The 23,856-nt window shown below is 46.1% G+C and overlaps 1 protein-coding gene across 7 annotated transcripts in view; it reads right to left on the bottom strand.

The window, feature by feature from the left end:
• Window positions 1-436: 436 nt before the first annotated feature.
• PKIG (cAMP-dependent protein kinase inhibitor gamma) overlaps window positions 437-23,856 on the bottom strand; it is a 94,952-nt gene continuing 71,532 nt past the window's right edge. For all 7 annotated transcript variants that reach the window (XM_055300887.1, XM_055300860.1, XM_055300906.1 and 4 more), the window contains 2 exons: window positions 4,876-5,049; window positions 437-1,166 (listed from right to left, as the gene is read on the bottom strand). In XM_055300887.1, coding sequence (XP_055156862.1) covers window positions 1,087-1,166; window positions 4,876-5,026 — 231 coding nt within the window. In that variant the 5' untranslated portion in view covers window positions 5,027-5,049 and the 3' untranslated portion in view covers window positions 437-1,086. The remainder of the gene's footprint in view (window positions 1,167-4,875; window positions 5,050-23,856) is intronic.

Here is a 23,856-nt window from a genome sequence, read left to right on the forward strand (position 1 = left end):
CAGACTTGGGCAGCCTGCTCAGTGGCGGGTCCTGAGATCTGGTGTGGAGGCTGTGACGAGGAGGCTAGAGCTTCTAAGGCCGGGGGCAAAGACGGGACCATAGTCTGTCCTCCCTCCAGAAGAAACAAAGCTTCTCTTGAAGAGTGAGTCTGCTTAAATGCTCCCTCTTAGCCCCCTCCCACTGTAGGTTTTAAGGGCTGGGCCTGTCCATGTGGGCAAATTGAATTGTGGACTGGGGTGAGTGAGAGGGACAGCTGGAAGAAGACTCATCAGGCACCAGGCCAAGAAGAGTGCCAGGCTCTGGAAGACTGACCTCTTCTCAGGTACTTCCTGCACTGAAGCCCAGGGCAGTGACGGATCCCAGCTAACTGCAGACTTGGGAAAACCAGGCCCACCCCTACTTTTGCTGTTTAAAGGAGAAATTGTAAACCAGTCACACAAATCATCAGCATTTATTTCCTGGGTCCTAGGTGTCACTTATCTTGGTAGAAAGGGCAGAGTTGGTCAGTTTTGAGCACAAAACCCCTTCCCTATAAATGGATCTGTGGAGCTCCATGAGAGGATGCAGAGCTGCATAGAAGGTCAGTTTAGCTTATAATGCCTCCCCTGCCCCCCACCCCCCAAAAAAGCCAGCTCTCTCCCTCTCTGCTGAAAAAAGGTTTAAAGTTTTTAAAAAGTTTAAAAGTGTTTTTTAAAAAAGGGATGTGAAGATCTTGACCCAGAAGGTTGGGCTTGGAGAGGGGGGCAGAGCTGGGCTGTGGCTGTTGCCCAGGCCACCTGTGGAGATGCGTTCTTGAGGGGGCTGCTCACTCAGATGCCTGCTGAATAAATAACACCCCACAGCTACAGGGCCTCGAAGGTGTACCTGGGCACAGTGAGGAGGAGGTGGGCCAGTGCAGCCTGAGGGTGCAGGTGGAGGGCTTGGCCAGGGCAGGGGCCACGGTGGCCTCTGGGGGTGCCTTTTCACTCTGGCCTGGCCTGCCTGGGACAGGGGCTCAGAGAAGAGACTGCCAGGCCAGTGCCAGGGCTCCCTGTCCCGGTGAGGACAGCAGGTCTCTTTTCCATCCTCCATGGGCAAAGTCCGACTCAAGACGAGGTGGTCCCATCGCTGCTCTCGGGCTGGTTACTAGCTTCCTTGTCTGGGGTGCCCACTTCTGTCTGTCCTTCTGGAGAGGAGAGAAGAGGAGCATATACACAAACATAAAGGATAGAAGGCCATCTGGAAGGGCCCAGCCAAAGTGGTAACAGTGGATGAGCCCTGGGGCGCAGGACAGGAGCTGGAGTACAGGTGGTGGTGGCCAAAGGGGACTTTAGCCTGGCCTCTAACACGTTACCGTTTATGCGAGTGGTGCTACTAAGGTCAATGCAAGGCCAGGATCACGGAGGAGGATAGCTACAAGCCTCCGTGAAGGGCTGTTGAGGGTTAGGAGGTTTGTGCGGGTTCTCCAAAAGGAGAGGGCAAATGTGAAGGTTGCTCAGTGGGGAACCAAGGTGTGGCTGAGGCAGGGCCCAGGGCTGTTTCACTTTGCTGTGTCCTTACCCAGACTATCCCCACCCTCCCGCTAGGGCCTCTGTCTTGCATCCTCAGACTGAGCCCTACACTGACTGAGGCCGAGGACCCCACCCTGTCCTGAGCTCCAGAGGCTGTGGACTGGCAGGCACTTTACCATGCAGTCCACACAGCCTGGAGTGATTAGGGTCATGACATGGATGAGAAGAGCAGGCTCAGAGAGAAGCAGTGGAGGGAGCCAATGTCTTTTTCACTGACTTTAACTTCGGCCACAAAGCAGCACACTCCAGGGTTTCTAAGGGCCAGCTGTCCTCGACACTGCCTCGTTCTGCCCCTGTAGCAGTGCGAGCAGCTGGTAGTGAGTGGTGCAGCCAGAACCGGATACCTGGCGCCTGCCCCCATCACGACTCCCTACCCTGGGGTGGCACCTGTAGCAAAAGCTTGGGCCCAGAGAGGCCTTCTGGCCCTCCAGAAGCCTGACAAACTAGTCTGCACTTTGGGCAAATTTCCCAACTTGTTATGTTCTATTTGACCCTGAGCTTCTTGTCCTGGCAAGCTGGAACATTCTTGTTAGATTCCCTGGTAATTTCTGCTCTGCCATTTCTTTGCTGTGGGACCCCAGGCAATTTGTTTCATCTCTCTGAGCCTTTGATTCCTGACCTATAAAGTGAGGATGGTGAAACCTCCGCCCACATGTTGATGGGGGTATAGGGCCTGCAGGTGGTCATCTGGCACGTAGAAGGTCTTCACCAATGGTAACACTTCCTCTGTGGCAGTCCCAGCTCTCTCTCAGTAGAGGGAAGTGTTTTGTTTTGTTTTTTAGAGAGCACGAGAGTGAGTGGGGAAGGAGGTGGAGAGGGAGAACTTTAAGCGGCTCCACACCCAGCGTGGAAACCAATGCAGGGCTAGATCTCACAGCCTTGAGATCATGACCTGAGCCAAAATCAAGAGTCAGATGCTTAACCAACTGAGCCACCCAGGGGCCGTGGAAGAGAAGGTTCTTGAGCACTTTCGTCACCAACCAGTACCCTTGGGACTCCCTTGAGCTAGTTTCAGGGCACACCTTAAAATGTTTCATGGTTATGTACTGCTGGGCAGTGTACTCCTTTTATGTCTTATCTGTTGTTTCATTATTAGGCAAAGTAAGGAAACCTTTGCGCTCCCCACATAAGAGATACCAGGGAAGGCAAAGGTTGGTTTATGCTCTGCTTAGCATTAACAAACACCAGCAGGCCACAGACTTGGGAGGACTGGGCAGCCAAGCCTTTAGGACAGGCCAAAGCCATGCCTCGCCTTCCATCTGGGTAGGCATCTGTCTCCTGGACTGTGTTAAGCAAACAGATTCTAAGCCGGGCCTCTATAAGCCCACAGGCTCACTCCCTCAGTGAGTCTGAGGGACTGAGCACAGCCCCCAGGCCTGCCTGTGGAAATCACTCGGTGCGGGGCCCAAGGCAGCCTACAACTCTAGCATGAGTGCTTCACTTCCTTGCAGTGAACGCTGTTCCTTCCCCAGGTCCCCTTTTTAAATGTCTGTCATCCCAGCAGGCAAATGTCCTAGACCCAGAGGACTCAGAGACTTGAGGGATTCCAAATTAGAGAAAATAGGTATTCAAAAGGCCTGGGTCCATGGAAGAGTGGCTACCACTGCAGAGGTAGAGGGGGACAGAAAAGTTTACCAGAGCTGAGGATAAGGGTGCAGAAGCTCTGAGCAAGACCTCTGACTGCACGCCCAGTGTGGAAGTGAGGCAGGCTGGTCAGTGAGTAGCAGTTGACTAGGCAACCTCTCCCACCTGCCAAATGCCATGTACCATGTGCATAAGACAAAGATCCAGGTGAGAGAAGCCCACAGCTTGGAGGAGGGGTGCTATGCTAAATGAGATGATGGAGGTGGCTAGTAGCAGAGGTGCCACCACCTGCTTGTGGTCAGGGAAGGTTTCTCAGCAGAGAGCAGTCTGGTCTCTAAGAATGAGAGAGGTGAGCGAGGTGAGGGGAGGGCAGGAAGAACCAGCCCGAGGGAGCAGTGTGTTAAGGTCCACAGGGGTTGAGAAACATGTGCTCTCCTCTGGCTGGGTCAGAGGCAGCAGGCTGAGGTAAGCCGTGAGGAGTACAGGCCACAAGACAGGGAGGGTTGACATTATCACTGGACAAGGGAAGGGGTATGGGGTGTGCTTCCTTCGGCAGGGTGCTGTTCTGTGTTAACTTACTGGTGATCCTGAGCAAGCCACCCAGCCTCTTGGGCCTGTTGGTCCATCTATAACAGTAGTGGGTTGAGTCCATTTCTCCACAGTGTGCTCTATACTTAGTTCTGGCCAATAAGCACCAAGGGCTCTAGATTGGAAGCTACATTGGGGGTGGGGTGCAGGATTAGACAGTGGCCCTCCAGGACAGCTCTGTGGGAGACACATGGAACCCTATAGTTGCAGTCTGCTGTGAGAAGTGACACAGACGTCACCCCTGAGGAGCTATGGGGACAGGGAGGAGAGGGCTCTACCCAGTGCAGGAGGGTCAGGGAAGGCTGCCCAGAGCAAAGTCCCAGGGCTGACCAGTGCACTGAGCAGAGGAGGTCCACTAGGACAGGAAGGGAAGGACAGATGCCCCAGGCACTATGGGGGTTGCTGGCTGCTATTTCCCCCATTTGTTCAGGCAGCCTGTGGCTTCCAAGCAGCTGCTCTCCTGGAGCTCACATTCAAACTCATGAACTCTTGTCATTCAATCAGTGTCAGGGCAGGCCCCTCTGAGCACCTAGTAGGAATTCAGCCATAGGATAGGTGGGAAGGTTTCAGCAGAGAAAATCATGACACAGATGGCTCTGAGGAGAGCATGCCTGTGCCTTGACAGACCAATGGTGGGAATGGGGTGAGGGTAGAGGGCCCCCCAGTTAAATCTGAGAGGAGGGCAGGGCTTGGTCACACCGTAGGGTGCTGTGACAACTCCTGCTTCAATATGAGTGTGACAGGGGGCTTGGGGTAGAGGCATGATAGGACAGGATGGTTTGAAGAAGACTGCTGGCAGCTGGCTAGCTGGTGGGGAGTGGTGCAGGGAGGCCAAGTGTGTGGGCCATGAGTGAGCCAGGTGGGGGTTCTGGGTGCTGAGGGTAGAGGGACCTGGGATGTGTCTGGAAAGGGAACTGGCAGTACCTGTGGACGGAGGTGGTGGGGAGGAAAGGGAGGGGCCCAGGATGCCTGGCCATAGAGTTCTCAGGGCCTGAGACACTGGTGCCCTCCAGCCTAGAAACTGGTTAGCCTCTTGGCCATTGACCATGAGACTGGGGCCTGATTTAAAGTGAGCAGTCTAGGACTTGAAGGGCAGCCCCAGAGCCCGGAAGAGGGACTCGTGAGCAAGAATGAAGACCCATGCATTCTGACCTGCTCCCTCAAGCGTCAGCTCGCCCATGTCTCCAGCCAGCTTCCTCACGCTCACGGCCTCGGAATCCCCCTGGATGTCAGGGACCGCGTTTCGACGGCCTGTCCGGTCACAGGAAATGAAATCTGAGTAGGAGGACTCAACCTCCATCATGCCTGTCGCATTGCTCCTCAGACCTGTGGGAACAGGGGCAGAGGGACAGGTGAGGCCAAGTGTACCCCAAAGCAAAGACTCCGCTTTGGCCCCCAGCATGGATGTCTTTTGACAAAACGATAGTTTTTGCTTTGATCATTGAAGACAAAACACAGAAGAGTATGAAGAACAAAATAAATCACCCATAATTTCACAGCCAAGAAACTACTATCAACAGTTTAAAAAACATCGTTTGTCTTTCCTCTAAAGTTATTGATAAATATCCAGTACTGGCTACATGCTGTAGATGCAGCCGTGAACATATCAGCCAGTCTCAGCCCTCAAGGAGCCAGCAGTCTTCTGGGGGCCATAACAAATTGCCTAAATCACCCAAGGGACTACCAGTGCTCAGGGATTCCAGGAGGAAGGCAGGGTGCTGGAGTGACTTACCTGGGTCTGACCAAGGCTGGGGATCAGAAAGCAACATTTTAGATGACCTCCAAGAAGACTTGTTATCTAGACAAGGAGTTGAGGGGAAGAGCATCTACGAAGGCTAAGGAGAGTGAAGGGTATTGTGGGATGCAAGAACCAAAAGAGCCATGGGCTGGATATGCTGACCGAGGGGGAAGGGACACCAAGGATGCTGCTGAGATAGGAAGGGGCCAGATCACATCTGTAAAGGTCACGAAAGATCATATCTGCACTTTCAAAGATGACTCTGGCACCTGGGTTGAGCAGGTCCCAGAAGTGGGCAAGTTGTGGGCTCCTGAAGGTCAGGTGTAAGAAGATGGTCAGTGGAGGAAGGAGGAGGTAGTGGTGCAGATTCTAGATTACCTTGGAGGTTAAATCAATAGGACCTGGTATCTGACTGGTGGGGAAGTGAGCTTTCTGATCCAACTAAGCTGAAGTGTAGTTTACTAAGATGAACAGCAGAGGAAAATTTTGGGGCATGATGGTGAGGTGAAGATTAAGAGTTCTATTTGACCATACCAACTTGGAGATGCTTGTGAGCCCTGTAGGGGGAGATGCAAAGTAGGTGCATGGAGTTAATGGGCTAGAACTCACAGAGAGATGGGGGATGGTATGGGGAAGAAAGGAAATTAGAAGTTACTGCTACAGAGATGATTAAGAGCTCTACTGGTTGATAATACAGCCTACAGAGAGAAGAAAACCACATATATAAAGAAGAGCCATATATATTTGAAAACATCAGGGACGGGGCACCTGGGTGGCTTGGTTGCGCTCTCAATCTTTAAAAAAAAAAATCGGGGTTCATACTGTATTTTATAGCCTCCTCCATAGAATATTCTAGAACATGTCATTAAGGTTCCCTCTAGATGAGTTTTGTACACACGTACTTGGATGTACCAAGATTTGATCAGTCCTCTAGAAATGAATATAGAGGTGTTTCCAATTTTCTACCATTATAGACAGTACAAGATGTAAATCTCTGTGCCTAGCTCTAGTTATTTTCTTAGAGTACATCTCTAGAAGCAGAATTGCTGGGCTAAAGAGAAGGATGAGATGATTTTTAAGCACATTGTTTAGACACATTGCCAAGCTGCCTTCATGAATAGCATAGGTACTTACGATGACAAAAAAATGAGGGAAAAAACTTTTAAATTCTGCACTATTCCTATTTATATTCCCATTTGTGACACATAAGATTGTCCATTTATCTGCACCCTTGCCAACGATCAGTATTGCGATTATATAAAAAATGTTCATCTGCTAGAGGGACATGAACATTTCTCACTGAGCACCTCTGATTTTCTGAAGGCATTCAAATAACACCACCAGATGGACCTGTACTGATATAGCAAGGTTTCTGAGATAAACTGTTAATTGCAAAGCAACACCTAAGATAGAAACTAGTTTCTGTAGGGAAAGAGCAGATATGAAGAAAAAAACTTTGTCAAGTGTGGTTCTTTGTAACTAAGGGAACTTTTACTTTTAAGACTATTTCTGTAATGGTGGAAGTTCTTATCAGCCCAATCGCATGATGCTTTCATTAGGTGACTGACACTGGCAGAAGGTGCCTGGCGTAGGGGGCTTGGTAAGTGTGGAGAGGGAGTGAGCGTGGAAGCACGGGCTGGGCTGCCAGTATGGAGGGCTGGCCCCACATCTCCCCACAACATCTAGTTCAGAAGACACAACTACAGAATATAGCTTGGGCACTATGAGAATGCTCTGCCCCTCTCTGGGCCTTTGTTACCCCATCCGTAAAATAAAGGCAGGGCTTGTCTAAGGCAATCCCCCCAAGTTCCAATAGAGGGTGTGCTCAGACTACTTTTCTTGGCTGCCTTGAGAGAAAGAAGTTGCCCCAGTGCTTGGTCTTCTCAGCAAAAAACAAAACAACAAACTCTCTGAAGTCCCAGATGTGGTTCCTTCTGCAGGTCACAGAAGTTTTACTTCTGCACTCTCGCTCTTGGGAAATGGCCCAAAGCTTCAGAACAGGGGACTGGCCTTTTGCAGTAACAGTAATAACAATAAAATTCTGACAATTCTAATAGTAATAATAAAGGTAACAGTTACCAAGTCATTCTACACTTTCTGTACCTCGCTCACTAAATTGCCACAATAGCCTTCTGAGGTCATCGAGGTGAGCTTATAACCAAGACTAAAGGTGGTAGGGGGATCTATCTGGCTCCTGGGCCCAGGCTCATCCTCTGTGTTACATCCGCTGCCAAGCACAAGAGACAGGCCCTGGGAAAGCCACACCACCTCCCCAAGCTCTGTCTCCTCAACTTCTTTCCAACTAGGATGTTGGTTCCATAGAACAGGGATTTCACCATGCCAGACCAAAAGGCCTAATCCAGGCAGCAGAGCCAACACACTCTGGCTGCTGCATCCTTAGATTCTCGACCAGTGCTAGGCAAAGACTATGTGCTCAATAAATAGTTCTCAAATTTCTGTCTACTTATCTATCTTCCCTCCATCTCTCTTTCCCTATCTGTGGCGACTCCCAAGTGCTGCCAGGAAAGGTCTCTGTCCACCTTAGACTACTGATATTCTTGTCCATTATCTCTAGGGTCTGACACTGTGGGATGGAGTTATAAGCTCCATCTAAAAGGTCAGCTTCCCATTGGAAGAGACACCCTAGGGCTTTGGGCTCCTGCCCTTGCCTAACAAAGTTAACCTGTGCAAAGAGCTGGTCCTCCTAGCTCAGAGAGGGAAATGTGCCAAGCGCAAAGCCCAATCCTAGAAAACACCAATGCAGCCAGAGTGCTCTGGCTGCCTCTGCCCCATCCTCATCCTCTTGGGGAAAAGGGGTTCTAAAGCTGTCTTAGGATTTAGTCTGGGGAGCCCCATGATCCGCAGCACAAGTACATAATTTCATTTATCTTCAACATTTGAATGTTTGCTCTCTGTTCTTTAAAGTCAACAGCAATGGGGAAATGAATCCTTAGAGTTGGAAACTGCGTCAGAAAATGGTCATTATCAGACTGCTAATGACAGTATAAACTGCCAGAGCCTCTCTGGGGAGTGATTTGCTCAGATGCATTAAGAAACTTCAACTTTTTTCATATCCTTGAGCAGCTCAGCTCATAATAATTGATTCTAAGAATCCAAGTTGTGCATGAGGATAAATGTACAAAGATATTCATTATATTACTTATAATAGTCAAAAACTAAGATATCAAAATGAGCTCCTTTATGGAAAACAGAGAAATATATATATATCTAATTTACAGCCAAATGAAGTATACTTCAGGCATTAAAACATTTGTGATTTTTATTTTATTTATTTTATTTTATTATTTTATTTTAGAGACAAAGAGAGAGAAAATCTTAAGCAGGCTTCTCTCTGCTGAGTGTGGAGCCTGAGGTGAGGTTCAGTCCCAAGACCCTGAGATCATGACCTGAGCTGAAATCAAGATTTGGACGCTTAACTGACTGAGCCGCTTAACTGACTGAGCCACCCAGGTGCCCCATGTTTCTGAATATTTTTAATGCCCCAAGCGACATTTTTCTAGGCATGTTTCTTTCTTAAGGCAGCCACCCAGGTGCCCCATGTTTCTGAATATTTTTAAAAGATATGGGAAAGTGTTCACAACTGTTAAATAGAGAAAAATCTCAATGATAGCATCACATACTTTAATTACAATTAAAAATTTTTCTGTATTCTTCATAGTGAAAACATTCACTTTATTTTTAAATTATTTCATTTTTGAGTATGTGTGCATGTAATATAAAACTCAAAAAGAACATGCATCAAAAAGAATAAAATCCTTAGGAACAGCCAAGCAGTGAAAGACTCATACTGAAAATTATAAAATATTAATGAAAGAAACTGAAGATGACACAAACAAATGGAAAGGTATTTCCTTCCATTAATGGAAGAATTAAATTGTTATTAATTGTTAAAATTCTACCCAAAGCAATACTATGGCTTCAATGGAATCTCTATCAAAATACCAACAGCATTTTTCACAGAACTGTAAGAAATAATACTAAAATTTATATGGAACCAACAAAAGACCCCAAATAGCCAAAGCGATCTTGAGAAATAAGAACAAAGCTGGAGGTATCACACTTCAAGATAGACGACAAAGCTGTAGTATCAAAACAGTATGGTACTGACACAAAAAACAGACACCTAAATCCTAATGGAACAGAATAATGAGCCGAGAAATAAACCCATGCTTACATGGTCAATTAATCTACAACAAAGAAGGCAAGACTATACACTGGGGAAAACAGTCTCTTCAATAAATCGTGCTGGGAAAACTGGGCTACTTCCTTATACCATACACCAAAATAAACTCAAGATGGATTAAAGACCTAAATGTGTGATCTAAAATCATGAAAATCCTAGAAGAAAACAGGCAGTAATCTCTTTAACACTAACCATAAGCGACATTTTTCTAGGCATGTTTCTTTCTTAAGGCAGGAGAAACAAAAACAAAAACTATTGGGACTACATCAAAATAAAAAGCTTTTGCACAGAGAAGGAAACGATCAATGAAATAAAAAGGCAAACCTACTGAATGGGAGAAGATATTTGCAAATGATGTATCTGATAAGGGACTAATATCCAAAATACAAGAATTTATATAGCCCAACACAAAAAACCCCATAAATAATCTGATTAAAATGGACAGAGGAGCTGCATAGATATTTTTTCCAAAGAAGACATACAGATGGCCAACAGGCACATGAAAAGGATGCTCAATACCACTCATTATCAGGGAAATATAAATCAAAACCACAATGAAATATCACCTTAAATCTGTCAGAATGGCTAGTATAAAAGACAAGAAACAATAAGTATTAGTGAGGATGTGGAGAAGAAGGAACCTTTATGCACTGTCAGTGGGAATATAAATTGGTATAGCCACTGTGGGAAACAGTTATAGGGGTTCCACAAAAAATTAGAAATAGAATTACCATATGATCCAGCAATTCCACTACTGAGTATTTACCCAAAGAAAATGAAAACACTAATTTGAAAAAATACACGTCCTCCTAAGTTTGTTGCAGCATTTTTTTTTTAAAGATTTTATTTGTGCATTTAAGAGAGTGAGTGAAGAAGCAGGGGGAACAGCAAAGGGAGAAGCAGGCTCTCCACTGAACAGGGAGCCCAATACAGGGCTTGATCCCATGACCCCGAGATCTTGATCTGAGCTGAATGGTTAAGCAGATGCTTAACCAACTGAGCCAACCAGGTACCCTGTTTATTGCAGTATTATTTATAATAGCCGAGATATGGAAGCAACCCAAGTGTCTATGCATGGATGAATGGATAAAGATGTAGTATATGTATACAATGGAGTATTCTTTCATCATAAATAAGGATATCTTGCTACTTGAGACAACATGGATGGACCTAGAAGGTGTCATGCTAAATGAAATAAGTCAGAGAGGGGAAAGACAAATACCCTATAATTTCACTCACATGTAGAATCTAAAAGATAAAACAAGTGAATAAATAAACAAACCAAAAGCAGAAACAGACCTATAAATACAAAGAACAAACTGATGGTTGCCCCAGGGGAGGGGGGCAGTGGATGGGCACAATGGGTGAAGGGAAATGGAACACACAGGCTTCCAGTTACAGAATGATTAAGTCATGGGGATAAAAGGTATAGCATAGGGAATACAATCAATGACAGCATTGCAATGAACACAGTGCAAGGTATAAACTTGTCAAATCACTATACTGTACATGTGAAAATAATGTAACACTGCATGTCAACTATACTTCAGAAAAGAAAGGGAGAGAGTGAAAGAACGAACAAACTTGCAAAAGGCAACAGAGCTAGAAAGCGGGGCTACTCCTGGTGCAGTGCTTTTGCATATATTGCAACTGTGGGTTCATTCCTGTCTCATTTGCCTGGACTTTAATAATGTCCACAGAGGCGGTCACTTCAGAGAGAGAGGCTGGTAACAATGTAGAGACAAGTTGTTCAATAAAAAAAACTGGTATAGGTAACTTTAAGGGTCCAGAGGTAGAGCTCAAAATTATACCAGCAAAACCTTGTGTGTATTATATTGTTGGACAATTATTTCTGCTTCAAAGATGTATAATTAAATATACACACTTAAATTCCACATCCAGAAAATAATAAGACCCAATACGCTGTCCTCTAAAGTCATGTCTTTGCCGTGTGAAGACAAAGGCTTCCTGGTTTCATCTTTCACTTAAATCTCAAATATAGTTACAAATTCAAATTAAAACTAAGTTCAGATTTCATATTGAAGTCAGTACCATGGAAAGAGATTTTATTTTTTTTTATTTTTTTTTAATTTTTATTTATTTATGATAGTCACACAGAGAGAGAGAGAGGCAGAGACATAGGCAGAGGGAGAAGCTGGCTCCATGCACCGGGGGCCCGACGTGGGATTCGATCCTGGGTCTCCAGGATCACGCCCTGGGCCAAAGGCAGGCGCTAAACCGCTGCGCCACCCAGGGATCCCTGGAAAGAGATTTTAAAATGCACGTAATACCCATGTGAAAATACTCTGAAAAGTGTAACATGTGACATAAAGCTTAAAAAATTAAAAAACAAAAACCCAAACCTCAAAAGTTGTTTTTTATCTTGCTTTTTTCATTTAAAAATGTATCCTGGAAACAATTCCAGATCACCTTGAAGCCACAGCACTGATTACCAATCAAAATGTGAGAAATCCAAAATTCTTTATTGCTAAAACTTTTTTTTTTTTCATTGACTGTATGGTATACTGCTGTCTCTGCTGTAGACCGATTACTTCCCTCTTGATGGACTTTGGGGTTGTTTCTTTTTTTTTTAAGATTTAATTTTTGAAAAATAATCTCTATACCCAGTGTGGGGCTTGAACCCACAACCTCAAGATCAAGAGTCACATGCTCTACAGACTGAGCCAGCCAGGTACTCCTGGAGTTGTTTCCATAAGAGCAGAATTGCCACATTAAAGGATCTGTGGATGGGAAAGGGGTGGTGAATAGACACCACCAAAATCTGCCTCTACAAAGGTTATTTCCCATTGGACATATATGAGGAACACTTCGTTTCTTTTTTTCTTTTTTTTTTTAAGATTTTTATTTATTTATTCATGAGAGACACACACACACACAGAGAGAGAGGCAGAGACGCAGGCAGAGGGAGAAGCAGGCTCCATGCAGGGAGCCCGATGCGGGACTCGATCCTAAGTCTCCAAGATCACACCCCAGGCTGCAGGCGGCGCTAAACCGCTGCGCCACCTGGGCTGCCCAAACTTTGTTTCAATACACTTTCATCAACATCCTCATTTCCCCGCCCTTTGTCTGAAGGGTGAATGAAACAGTAACTGGTTCTTTAGCTTATACTGTTCCTGTGAGCAAAGCTGACCATCTTTCCATGTCTATTTCCTTTTCTGTACACTGTTTATTCAAATCCCTCTGCCTATTTTTCTACTGGATTATAACTTTTTAAAAATTGATTTGTAGGAATTCACATATAAAGGAAATTAGTCTTTTTACTGTATGAGGAATTACAAGTATTTTTTACTTGTCATTTGTTCTTTGACTTTATTTTTGGCATTTTTCCCCCATGCACACAATTTTTCTATTCATGTGATCAAACTGATCCATATTTTATTTTATGGCTTCTAGGTTCTGGATCACTCTCAGAAAATCATGCTCAGAAAAGTTTTTCCCATTCTGAGATTAGTAAAGAATTCTCCCTCGTTTATTTCTTACACTTTCATGTGCATAGAAGGCCAAACTTTCAGTTTGATATAAAGGAAAAAGGAAGAAGGGAGGGAGGGAATATATATATTGCATACGGTATATCTGGAAGGACAGAGAAAGTGCTTGCCCTGGGGACAGTGTCTGGGTGCTTATGCCTTTTCCTTTTGTACCTTTTGAGGTTTGGGTTTTTGTTTTTTTAATTTTTTCATGACTTTGTTTTTCACATTGAAGTCTTTGATCTGGAATTTATTCACTATAAGATATGAGCTAGAGATCTACCTTAATTACTTTCTCCACTGAGCTCAAAACCAATTGTGGAATAATTAAACTGAAGGAGATCCCAGACTCCATCTTGAGAAGTCTCTCATTAATAGCTGGGAAAACTGAGGCTCAGAAAAAGCCACTTGCTCAAATTTCTTGCATCAAGGAGTCCTAACTCTTGGTCCAGAGCTCTTTCTCCCATACCAATCTTCAGGAGCCCTGGGGGTGGTGGTGGTGTATGTTTTGGTAGGCATCTCAGTATAAACATGCCGTCCGGCATCCCGATTCACTAGCTTGGAGACCTTAGACCATTCCCCTCACCTCTCTGGACTTGCTTCCTCCTCAGCAGTGTGGGGATGACAGTAACACCCTGCTGATCAGGGGTCTACTGCGAAGACTGACAGAGACGATGTGTGTAAAGAGTCTTACAAGGTATGTGGAATATAAGAAGCACACAATTAATAAGTCATTAGTATGGCCTGTTTCAATTGGGTGTCTTATCAGTAAAACTGTCTTAACATTTTCATTCAAATCCTTTGTTTTTACTTTATGTTTGATAAAACATAGTTCGTAGGTATGTAGAAGGCCAAAAACTTATACTTCCTTCTCTTGTTCTTTATGAAGGGAATGTAAGTTCCGCACAAGAGGCAGCCGTGGCTGGCATGTATCCTGCATCCTGCTATATCTGAAAGGCCTAGCACACGGTTGAAGTTCAATGAATATTTGATCAATGAGTAAATAATAGAAGATGTTCCAGATTCCAGGGCAGAAAGATCGAGGGGTGTGCTGCCCTGATCATAAAAGGGGCCAAAGGCCTGGCTCAATCTCCATGCTGAAGGGTGATCCCCATCCTCTCTCCCAGCTTCCTTTTCTCCCATATGAATATAACAAAGGTTGAAATACGCTCTCTGCATGTCTTCCAGTCCTCACATTCTTTCCTTCCTCCTTCCCTCTCATTCCCTCCTCCCTCTTGTTCATTCATTGTTTACCAAACACCTTCTATATGCCAGGCACTGTGCCAGTATAGACTGTACATTGGAGACTTAAAAGGCATTTACCATCTGATAAGAGAGAAAGGTAATGAACAGGTGAATGATCATCACAGATAGTGGTAAGTGCAAAGGAAGAAGAGAACAGGGTTCTGTGTGTGGATATTTAGTTAAGGGTTGTATGGTCAGGGAAAGCCTCTTTACGCAGGAGACCCTGTGCTGAGATCAACAGGAAAGTTGGACAGAGTGTGATCCAGGCAAAGCCAACAGCCACTCTGGGTCTAGTGATCTAAGACCTCCCATCTCAGCTCTCCAGCCCCATGAAGTATTCAAGAGTGACACTCCTCACTCTTCCACAGCCTCAGGAAATTCAAGGGCCTTCTTGGGATCTGGTCACTGGTAAGGCATTTGACTCCAAATGCCCAGGACGAAAGGGAAGACTCTTGTAAACAGCTTCCCAGACCTAGACACAGAGCCCTGGTGACCCAGGGTCGGAGACTCTTGCAGGTGCTTGCTCTGGGCACTGTCAAGCTCCCCACAGGAAGCTGCCTTTCCTTTCGGTTACTAAGCAGCCCCCCCCCCCATAAACTGAAGAGGCCCTGGGCTCTGCCAAGAACTCCATGGTCTGTTCCAAGACTGCAGCTACTAGCCCTCATTGCTCAGGCAGATTCCAGCACAACTCCAAACTGTTTTCCAAATATACCAGAAAGGTCACTTCCTGTTTTCCTTTTCTTTTTCAAAAATTAAATATTTGCAGAGACCATACAAAAAGAAAGCAGACCCTTTTGCAAAAGACACAGGGCATGGAGTGAGACTTGGTCTCGTGGGAGAGGCCTCCTCAGGGGAGAATGTTCTTAAAGGCTTCTCTGAGGGAAGAACGGGCTGTGGAAACCTGATAGAAATACCAGGGCCTACTGAGCTGGCATTCCTCAACTTCAAAGGGGAGCGACTCTTCCGAACTCTGATGGATGGCCAGAAGAGGCACTGAGGCCAGCAGGAAAGTCAAGGGCCCAAACAGAGCACATGCCAGAACCTGAGAAAGGGCAGGGCAGCAGATTCTAACCAGGTGCCTTGGGGGCACACCCAGATTGGCCCACCAGAGAGAAGTCTCCTGCCAGGGCAAGGCCTTACAGGAGGAGCCTCCAGGGAGGCTTCACTTGAAGGCAGTCAGACAGGGCCTTGGCCTCTGCACCCAGAGGGCCAGGTGGTGGAGACACAAGCTTTGGGAGTCCGCTCAGTAAGGAGGATAGGGCAGGGAGCTGAGTCACACAAAGTCCTCAGCGACCTCCTGGTTGCCAGTCCCTGTAGACATCCTTTTACTAGGATCACTGTCCTCCAGAGGCCTCCCCTAACCTCTTGGGCCATGTCATAACCCCTTCCACACAGATGCTTCCTCTGTTAGGGACTTTTGTGTTACAGGCCAGGCCGCCTAGGACTGGGATCAGGACCAGACTTGGGTTCTCTTCTTTATTGGTCCCAGAAAGTTCTTAATCCTTTCCCTTAACAGTAAAATGAGGACTTCCCACATAGCCTAAGGCATCTCTCCAGAGCTCCAGATTTGCCAATTTGTCTACTTTTCAATGTGTCAAGTCATAAGCCTGCTCCCTCTAGCCTTCTCCAGCTCAGTGAAGGCACCATCTCTCCAGACTGCTCAAGCTGGAAGCCTGAAGTCATCCTGGATTCCTCCTCGTCCTCCACTCATATACAATACATCACCAGGTCCTGTCATTTCCACTTGCAAAGCTCAGCTTGAATATGCCCTCCTTCCCCCTCCATGGTCTCCATCATGCCTCACCTGCACCCTTGGTGGAGCTTCCTCACTGGATCCTCGCTCTGCCCTTGCCCTTGGCCCAAGATCTATATTCTACATGAGCAGCACGGGTGAGGTCTACAAATCAGACTTTGGGTCATACCCTTGCTTCATTCAACCTTGGAAGCGTTTCCATTCGACATCTGGCAAAATCCAAACTCATCCCACCAGCCTCTGAAGTCCTGCATTGACCTGGCCTTGCCTTCCTCTGTGATCTTTCTTCACATTCCCGCTATCTTGTGGTCCATTTACTCTTTAATTCCTCAAACCAACTTCTTCCTGACCTCAGGCCTTCACGAGACTGTTCTCTCTGCATGGAATATTCTCTGTTCCTCTGCTCCCCTTACAGCGCCTTGTACATGGATTCCTGGCCCTGCCTTTTCAAATTTTGTTGCTCTGGGACTCTGACCAGAGGGACCTACAGGGCACAGCAGCCTCCAGGGCTCATCGCTTCTGTAAGCCAGGGAGTCCTGGCTGAGCCACCTGCAGTCCTGTGTAGTGTGGTGGATGTGACAGGGGCTACAGAGTCATTGGCTTCTGCCCCTATAGCTGGGCGACTCAGCTGACCACAGATTCCTCTTCTGGAAGATGGGGGTTGCTGGGTGAGTATGACAACTGCCTCAAAAGGTGGTTGTGGGGAATAATTAGAGCCAGCATTTACAGAGCCCTTACTACATGCCAGACTGTGCACTAAGCATCTTATGGGCATTATCTCATTAAATTTTATAGCAGCTCTATGAGGTGGAAAGTGTTCTTAGTCCTGTTCTACGGAAGTGAAAGCTGAAGTGCAGAGAAGTTAAGTAGCTTCCCCAGAGTGATATATCCACCGAGTGTGGGGTGGGACTGAGCCTGTGGTATTCGGCTAGAAGGCACAGAAATGAATCAGCATCTACCTGGAACTTAGTAAGGGTTTGCTAAATGCTGCTGTCCGTTCCCTTTTCTCCTCTCTGTCTCCAACCTCACAGTAAGGCACTTCTGAGGGAAGAGCAAGAAAGCAATGAAGTCCCAAGAAAATATTCTACACCGCTGGCTAAAACATATACCTACATGTACTTTCCCCCCAATTAAGCGAAGTTCTATTTAGAATTTTCAGCTGGAGGTAAAAATCTTCAGAATCTTTTTTGGTGATGTTAGGTTGATTCTCTGAATTCAGCCACCAAATCCTATTTTTTGTCATCTAGCTTCACAGCAATGGAAAAATAATTATTTGGGGTACAAATTTTGAAACTCGCGTTCCCTCAGCAGCCACATCTCTCTCTGGGGCAGGGCAAGAGGGTTGGGCCTGGGGATTGAGACAGTGATACAAGCTCTTCAATCCATGAACCTCTGTGCTTCTGTAGAGGTCTCTGGAAAGAGGCAGAAAAGTCCAGCTGGATTACCACTTGGGGACCAGGCATACTGGGTCTCCCCAGACCTTCTGCTGTTTACACTATCTGAACTTGCTGATGGCTTGGCTAAAACAGTTCCCAGAGACTGGCAGTCCCCAGCATACTGTGGAGGGAGGGCAGGAAAGGAAAGTACTATCACTTCCATGCAGGCCAGCCAAAGGTCCAGAGGCTGGCCTGAGCTCCAGCTCTGCTAAGTACCTCTGGGTAAGGTTCTTCTCCCCTCAGACCTTGGGTGTCTCAAATGTAGAATGAAGTGGGTAAGCTGGGGTCTTTGTGGTGGTTCTGACACATTTCTGTAAGTACTTTGATGCTCCTCCTATCAAGAGGTGGAATTTAATTTGAATCCTTTGAATGATGTGGCCTAACTAATGGGATGCAATAGGAGTGATGCTGTGTGACCACCAAAATGGGGTTAGGGGAGGAGACACAGCCTCCCCCTGGCTCTCTTGGGACACTTTTGTCTTTGGAGCTTTGAGCTGCACATAAGGAATCTGAGGCTGCCACGGTCTGAGGAAGCTCAAACCAGCCCAAAGAAGTGTCCACATGGAGAAATCCTGCTAGGGCATGTGGAAAGATGCAGCCGGCAGCTGCTAGATGCACTGGCCCTTAGCTGTTCTTGCATGAGAGACCCAAGCCACAAGTACTCAGCCAAGGTGTTCTCCAATTTCTGACCCACAGAAATCATGAGAGATATCAAATTATTACTGTTATTTCAAACCACTAAGTACCTGAGCTGCAGTGTTATTCAGCAATGGATGGCCAGAGTGGTCCCTAGCATGCTACTGCCAGCTCTGGGGTCCCTCTCCAGGTGTCTTTTTTTTTTTTTTAAACATTTTATTTATTTATTTATTCATGAAAGACATGAATAAATGAGAGAAGCAGAGACACAAACAGAGGGAGAGGCAGGCTCCCTGCGGTGAACCTGATGCAGGACTCAATTCCTGGACCCTGGGATCATGACCTGAGCCAAAGGCAGATCTCAACCACTGAGCCACCTATGTGTCCCCCCTCCAGAAGTCTATAAAAAACATACCCTAAATCCACTGTGGAGGAAGAAAAGCAGCAAGATATTATTTCTATAATATTAATGTATCCATCTGTTGGTTCAACAAAATTTTACTTGTTATTCAGTGTATACTAGGCTTGGGACTAGCCATGAATGCAAGAACAGCACGACATCACTGCTCTTGAGGGGAGTTCATGGCCTAGTTGGGGAGACTGACTCACACCTCGATACTTATAAACAGTGTGGGGGGCATATAGCACAATTACCAGGATCGCTGGGAGATGGTTTCAAGCTGCACCCCTTGCCTATCACAGGGATTCTAGTAGTGCCACATGGGGACACAGGGCATGGGCTTCTGCTACTGCCAGGAGGGTGTGAGAGCCCACACAGGTGAGGGAACAGAACAGAGTTTGGGATTATTTCTGTATACAAACCTTTAAAATTTTTCAGAATCTTTAAAGAACTTTGTAGTTAAGACCTGTAATGAAAAGATGTGTAAGGCAGAGTGGGGGGCTCAGGGGAAGCTCAGTCATTTATACACAGTCACTAATTTTAAGGAAGTTACTCGCCCTCCTTCCTTTATATCTATCCCTCACTGGGCACTGGGGATTTGGCTGTGAACAAAACAGATTCTCTGCTCTCATGAAGCTGACATTCTAGTGGAGCAACTCATACTAACGAGCAAACAGAATAAACAGCAGGTGGCAAAAGTACTAAGGAGAAAACCAAAGCAGGGCAAGAGGTATGGGATTTTTCTATAGAGTGGACAGGGAGCCTCTGATAGGTGGGACCCTGGTGCAGAGAGCCGAAGGCAGGGAGGGAAGCAGGCAAATATCTGGGGAAACTGTGCCAGGCAGAGGGAGGAGATGCAAGAGGTGGGGGCTTGCCTGGTGTGCAGAAAGATTGGCAGGAGGTCACAAAGCTGGAGTGCAGGAACCCTGAGGGTGGCTGACCCCTTCTGGGGTCCTGGAGGACAAAGGTGCCTCTGGATTGCGCTGTGATTTTGATTTTACTCTTTCACAGGCATTTCCAATTGGATGCTTTAATAGTTCCCTTCCATACCAATTTTCAGAGCTTTCTGGCTAGTGTGGGGTGAGGGAAGCTTCGGGTGAGTGAGGCCACCTCATAACACAGGGCTCACAGAACACAGACACTGTATGCCTGAAGGTAGTGCCAGCAGGATTTGGAGCCTCTTGTCTTAAGCTGAAAGAGAAACAAAGTTCTCGTTCTATTCTTCCTGCCTCTGTCTGGATAGAAGTACAGATCAGAATCTGCAAGACACAACACAGGTATAAATACTAACTAAATGGCCTCCCTTGGAACCTGGAAAAATAAGGTAGAGAGTATGGATTGCCCTGTGTCCTCGGCCCACAATAGCAGTCTGCACAGATTCCCAGTCCCTGGATTCAGTATTGCAGCCCTCCACCCTCCACTTCCAGGAATGGAGTCTTCGTGAGATGGCCGGCCCCCAGCCCAAGTGTAACTCCTAGTGGCTCAGGACAGATACCCTTCAGCCAGAGCATCCTCTTCCCTGACCCAGCAGAAAAGATAAAAGCTCTCTATTTTTTCATGATGCAAGTGTTGATATATCTGTTCACTATCTGTCTTCCCAATTGGTTCCAAGAGGACAAGTACCCTGACTTTCCATGTTTGTCACTGTATCACCAGCACACAGCATAGCTCCTGATATATGGAAGAGGCTCAATAAATATAGTCATGAATGAATTGGTAAACAAAATAGAAACTTAAGAACATCTACACTGTCAAGCCAGTGATTGAAATAACAATCTGAGCCCTGGCTCCTGACCAAATAACAACGATAAGAATAAAATTAAAATGGCTCTTATATATGGGGTGTATATACTGTGCATCAGGACACGGTAACAGGTGCTTTCCATACATCCTCTTAGTTCCTTCATGGTAGCCCTGTATAACTAGATCCCTTTTAAATATACTGGGATGAAAATAAAAAATAAATATACTGGGATGTACTGGAGACTGCATTCTCACCCAGGACTGGTTGGCTCCTAGGCCTCAAGGAAGCAGAGGACGTGAGAGCCCCCACCCCCCCAGAATAGGTGAGGCTGCGGCAGTGGCAGGAGTGGGCTGCCAAGGAGAGGAAAGGGAGGGTCTCCTTTGTCTTCATTTACATTTGTGTCTACCTAGCCACCTGACCTGCTCAAGTTCTCTTCTAGCACTGAGAATCACAGAACGTTCCCTCATTCCTTCCGTCATTCATTCAATACTTACTAAGTGCATACTCTTCCCAGCAACGGTCCTGAAAGTACCTCAGAGGCACTGCATTATCTAACCCTCACAATGGAGAGACCAGGACTCACAGAGCCACCTAAGGCCCCCATCCGGTTAGTCAGCAAATCGGGACTGAATCCATTCTTCCTCACTCCTAATTCAGTGCACATTCTTTGGGATGCTGCCTGCCAGTGATGGGGGCTTTGTCCTGATGTGGCTGAGAGCGCATCTGTCTCATCCCCATCACCGAACTGTTCTGTTATCAAACTCCCTGTCCCTCTGGCTTCTCTCTACATAAACGGCTGTCCCCACCTGGGTGAAACAAGGCCCCGCTCTAACAAGGGGGAGGAGGAGCCTTTCAGAGCCCAGATTTCCTGAGCACCTACCACGAGCCTGCTGCACAGTGCCTACTAAAGGTTTTCTCAAAGAAAGAATGAATAAACGAATGAGTCAGGAAAGAATACAATGGAGTCGCTACCATGAAAAAGCTGGAGAGAGCCACGCAGCTGGGTGTCCTCCGAGGGCCTGGCAGGATCCTGTGCATGCTGTCTCCTGAATTTCAGAGTGACAGGCATCTACATGAGCAGCCTTCACAATGACAACTATAGTAAGGCAAAGAGAGAAACCACACCAGGGATTCGGATGACAGAAAAAAAGATCCTGTGCTGAATTGCCTCTGATTCTGATGCCAGTGGGGAAGAGTGGCCCCATGAAGCCATTGTTTTACAGCTGCTCACCGAGAAGAGCCTACTTGACAGGGAATGTTGACAAGTGGAAATGACTCAGAAAAAACTTGTTTCTTGCCTACGTCAACCCCAAATTTGGGCATATCAAAGACATGCTTGTAGCTTCTTAGCCATTAAGCCATTTATAAAATACGTTGGAGTCAAATTTCATTTGTCTAATTATCCTTCAGGGAATGACTCACTCCAGATCACCAAGATTCCCACACTGTTACTCTTGTAAGTATCAAAACCTCATCTGGAGACAGAAAGTTGAATAGTGGCGTTGCCTAGGACTGGGGAGGGATGGGGGGTTGGGAAGGTGATGGGTAATGAAAATGTTCTAAAACTGATTATGGTGATAGACTAACAACTTCATAAATACACTGAAGGCCACTGACTTGTACACTTTATTTTTATTTTTTTTAAATATATTTTTAAAATTTTTATTTATTTTTGACAGTCACACACAGAGAGAGAGAGAGGCAGAGACACAGGCAGAAGGAGAAGCAGACTCCATGCACCGGGAGCCCGACGTGGGATTCGATCCCGGGTCTCCAGGATCACGCCCTGGGCCAAAGGCAGGCGCTAAACTGCTGCGCCACCCAGGGATCCCGACTTGTACACTTTAAATAGTGAATTGTACGGTATATGAATTATATCTCAATAAAGCTATAAAAAAGCCCTTATCTGAATTATAACAGACAGAAATTTTTCTCATATCATGCATTAATGTGTTACCAACCTTTTCTAGATGACTGGAGATCATAGCTGTGTATCTGCTATAATACAGCAATGCTCTATTACAATATACAGGACAGTTTGATCTACACTAAATGGCCCCATATTTTTTCTTTTCTTTTTTTAAAAGATTTTATTTATTCATGAGAGACACAGAGAGAGATGCAGAGACATAGACAAAGGGAAAAGCAGGCTCCCTGCGAGGAGCCTGATGAGGGGCTTGATCCCAGGATCCCAGGATCATGACCTGAGCCAAAGGCAGACGCTCAACCACTTAGCCACCCAGGCGTCCAGACCATCTTTATTTTCTGTTTACTTTAGTTTTTCTGCCAATGCACTTTACTTTCATCATAAAGCTTGGTGGTTAAAGCTCACGTGCATGGGTCATGTATCACTTACTGACGTATATGATCTCTGGTGAATTACTAGATCTCTCTGTGCCTCTGTTTCTCCATTTGTAAAACAGCAGTACTTACCTCACTGGAGGGTTGTGTGAGTTAAAGATAATGTGGATAAAGCATTTATTGCTGTTTCTGGCAATGGGAAGCCAGACTGAATTTCAGTCATCAACACTATTCTCACCACTGTTAGTACAGCTGCCCTAAAGGGACCCTTCTGAGCTATGGGCTTAGAAACCAGAAAAACCACCTAGAGTATTCAATATACCTGATGTGTTCAATAAGATGAAACAGGCACTGGGAGTATAATTTCAGGATTGGATTTTGGGACATCCCTTGGGAAGGCTTTCAGCTTCAGTGACACTAGGTAATTTGTCCCAGTTCATCCTTAAACAGAAATACCAGAGACCTGGTAAGGTTTCTCAAGATCCTGGCATCTGAGCAGCCTGGGTGGCTCAGCGATTTAGCACCACCTTCAGCCCAGGGTGTGATCCTGGAGACCCGGGATGAAGTCCTATGTCGGGCTCCCTGCGTGGAGCCTGCTTCTCCCTCTGCCTGTGTCTCTGCCTCTCTCTCTCTTTCTCTCTCTCTCTCATTAATAAATAAAATCTTAAAAAAAAAAGATCCTGGCATCTGGGAGGCTAGTGCCCAGGGGGATACAGTAGGCTTTCTCTAGACTAATGGTTTCTAAAATTCAGAGGTCACAGATTCCTTTGAGAATCTGAGCAAAGCTATGGACATTTGGCCCAGAAAAGTATATTTGTAAATACTGTACCCATGAGTACAGAGGAATCCTGAATCCCAGAAACTAACCATAAACCCCTGGTTGAAAATTGTAGCTCTAGGGGAGCCTGGGTGACTCAGTGGTTGAGCATCTGCCTTCAGCTCAGATCACAGGGTCCTGGGATCAAATCCTCATCGGGGTCCCTGGTCTCTGCCTCTTTCTATGTCTCTCATGAATAAATGAAATCTTTAAAAACAAAAAACAAAACTGCAGCTCCAGACTTCCTATAACCCTGGCATCCTCAAGATTCTGTGGCTGTGAGCCCCAGTACTCACACAGCAACTGCAACAGAGGCCTTCTAGAGGCATGCCCTCCCGAACTGGCCTTAGCCAGATAAACAGTCCTGGGAG

Source organism: Nyctereutes procyonoides, unplaced genomic scaffold (assembly GCF_905146905.1).
Source record: "Nyctereutes procyonoides isolate TBG_1078 unplaced genomic scaffold, NYPRO_anot_genome, whole genome shotgun sequence".
Classification (NCBI taxonomy): Eukaryota; Metazoa; Chordata; class Mammalia; order Carnivora; family Canidae; genus Nyctereutes; species Nyctereutes procyonoides.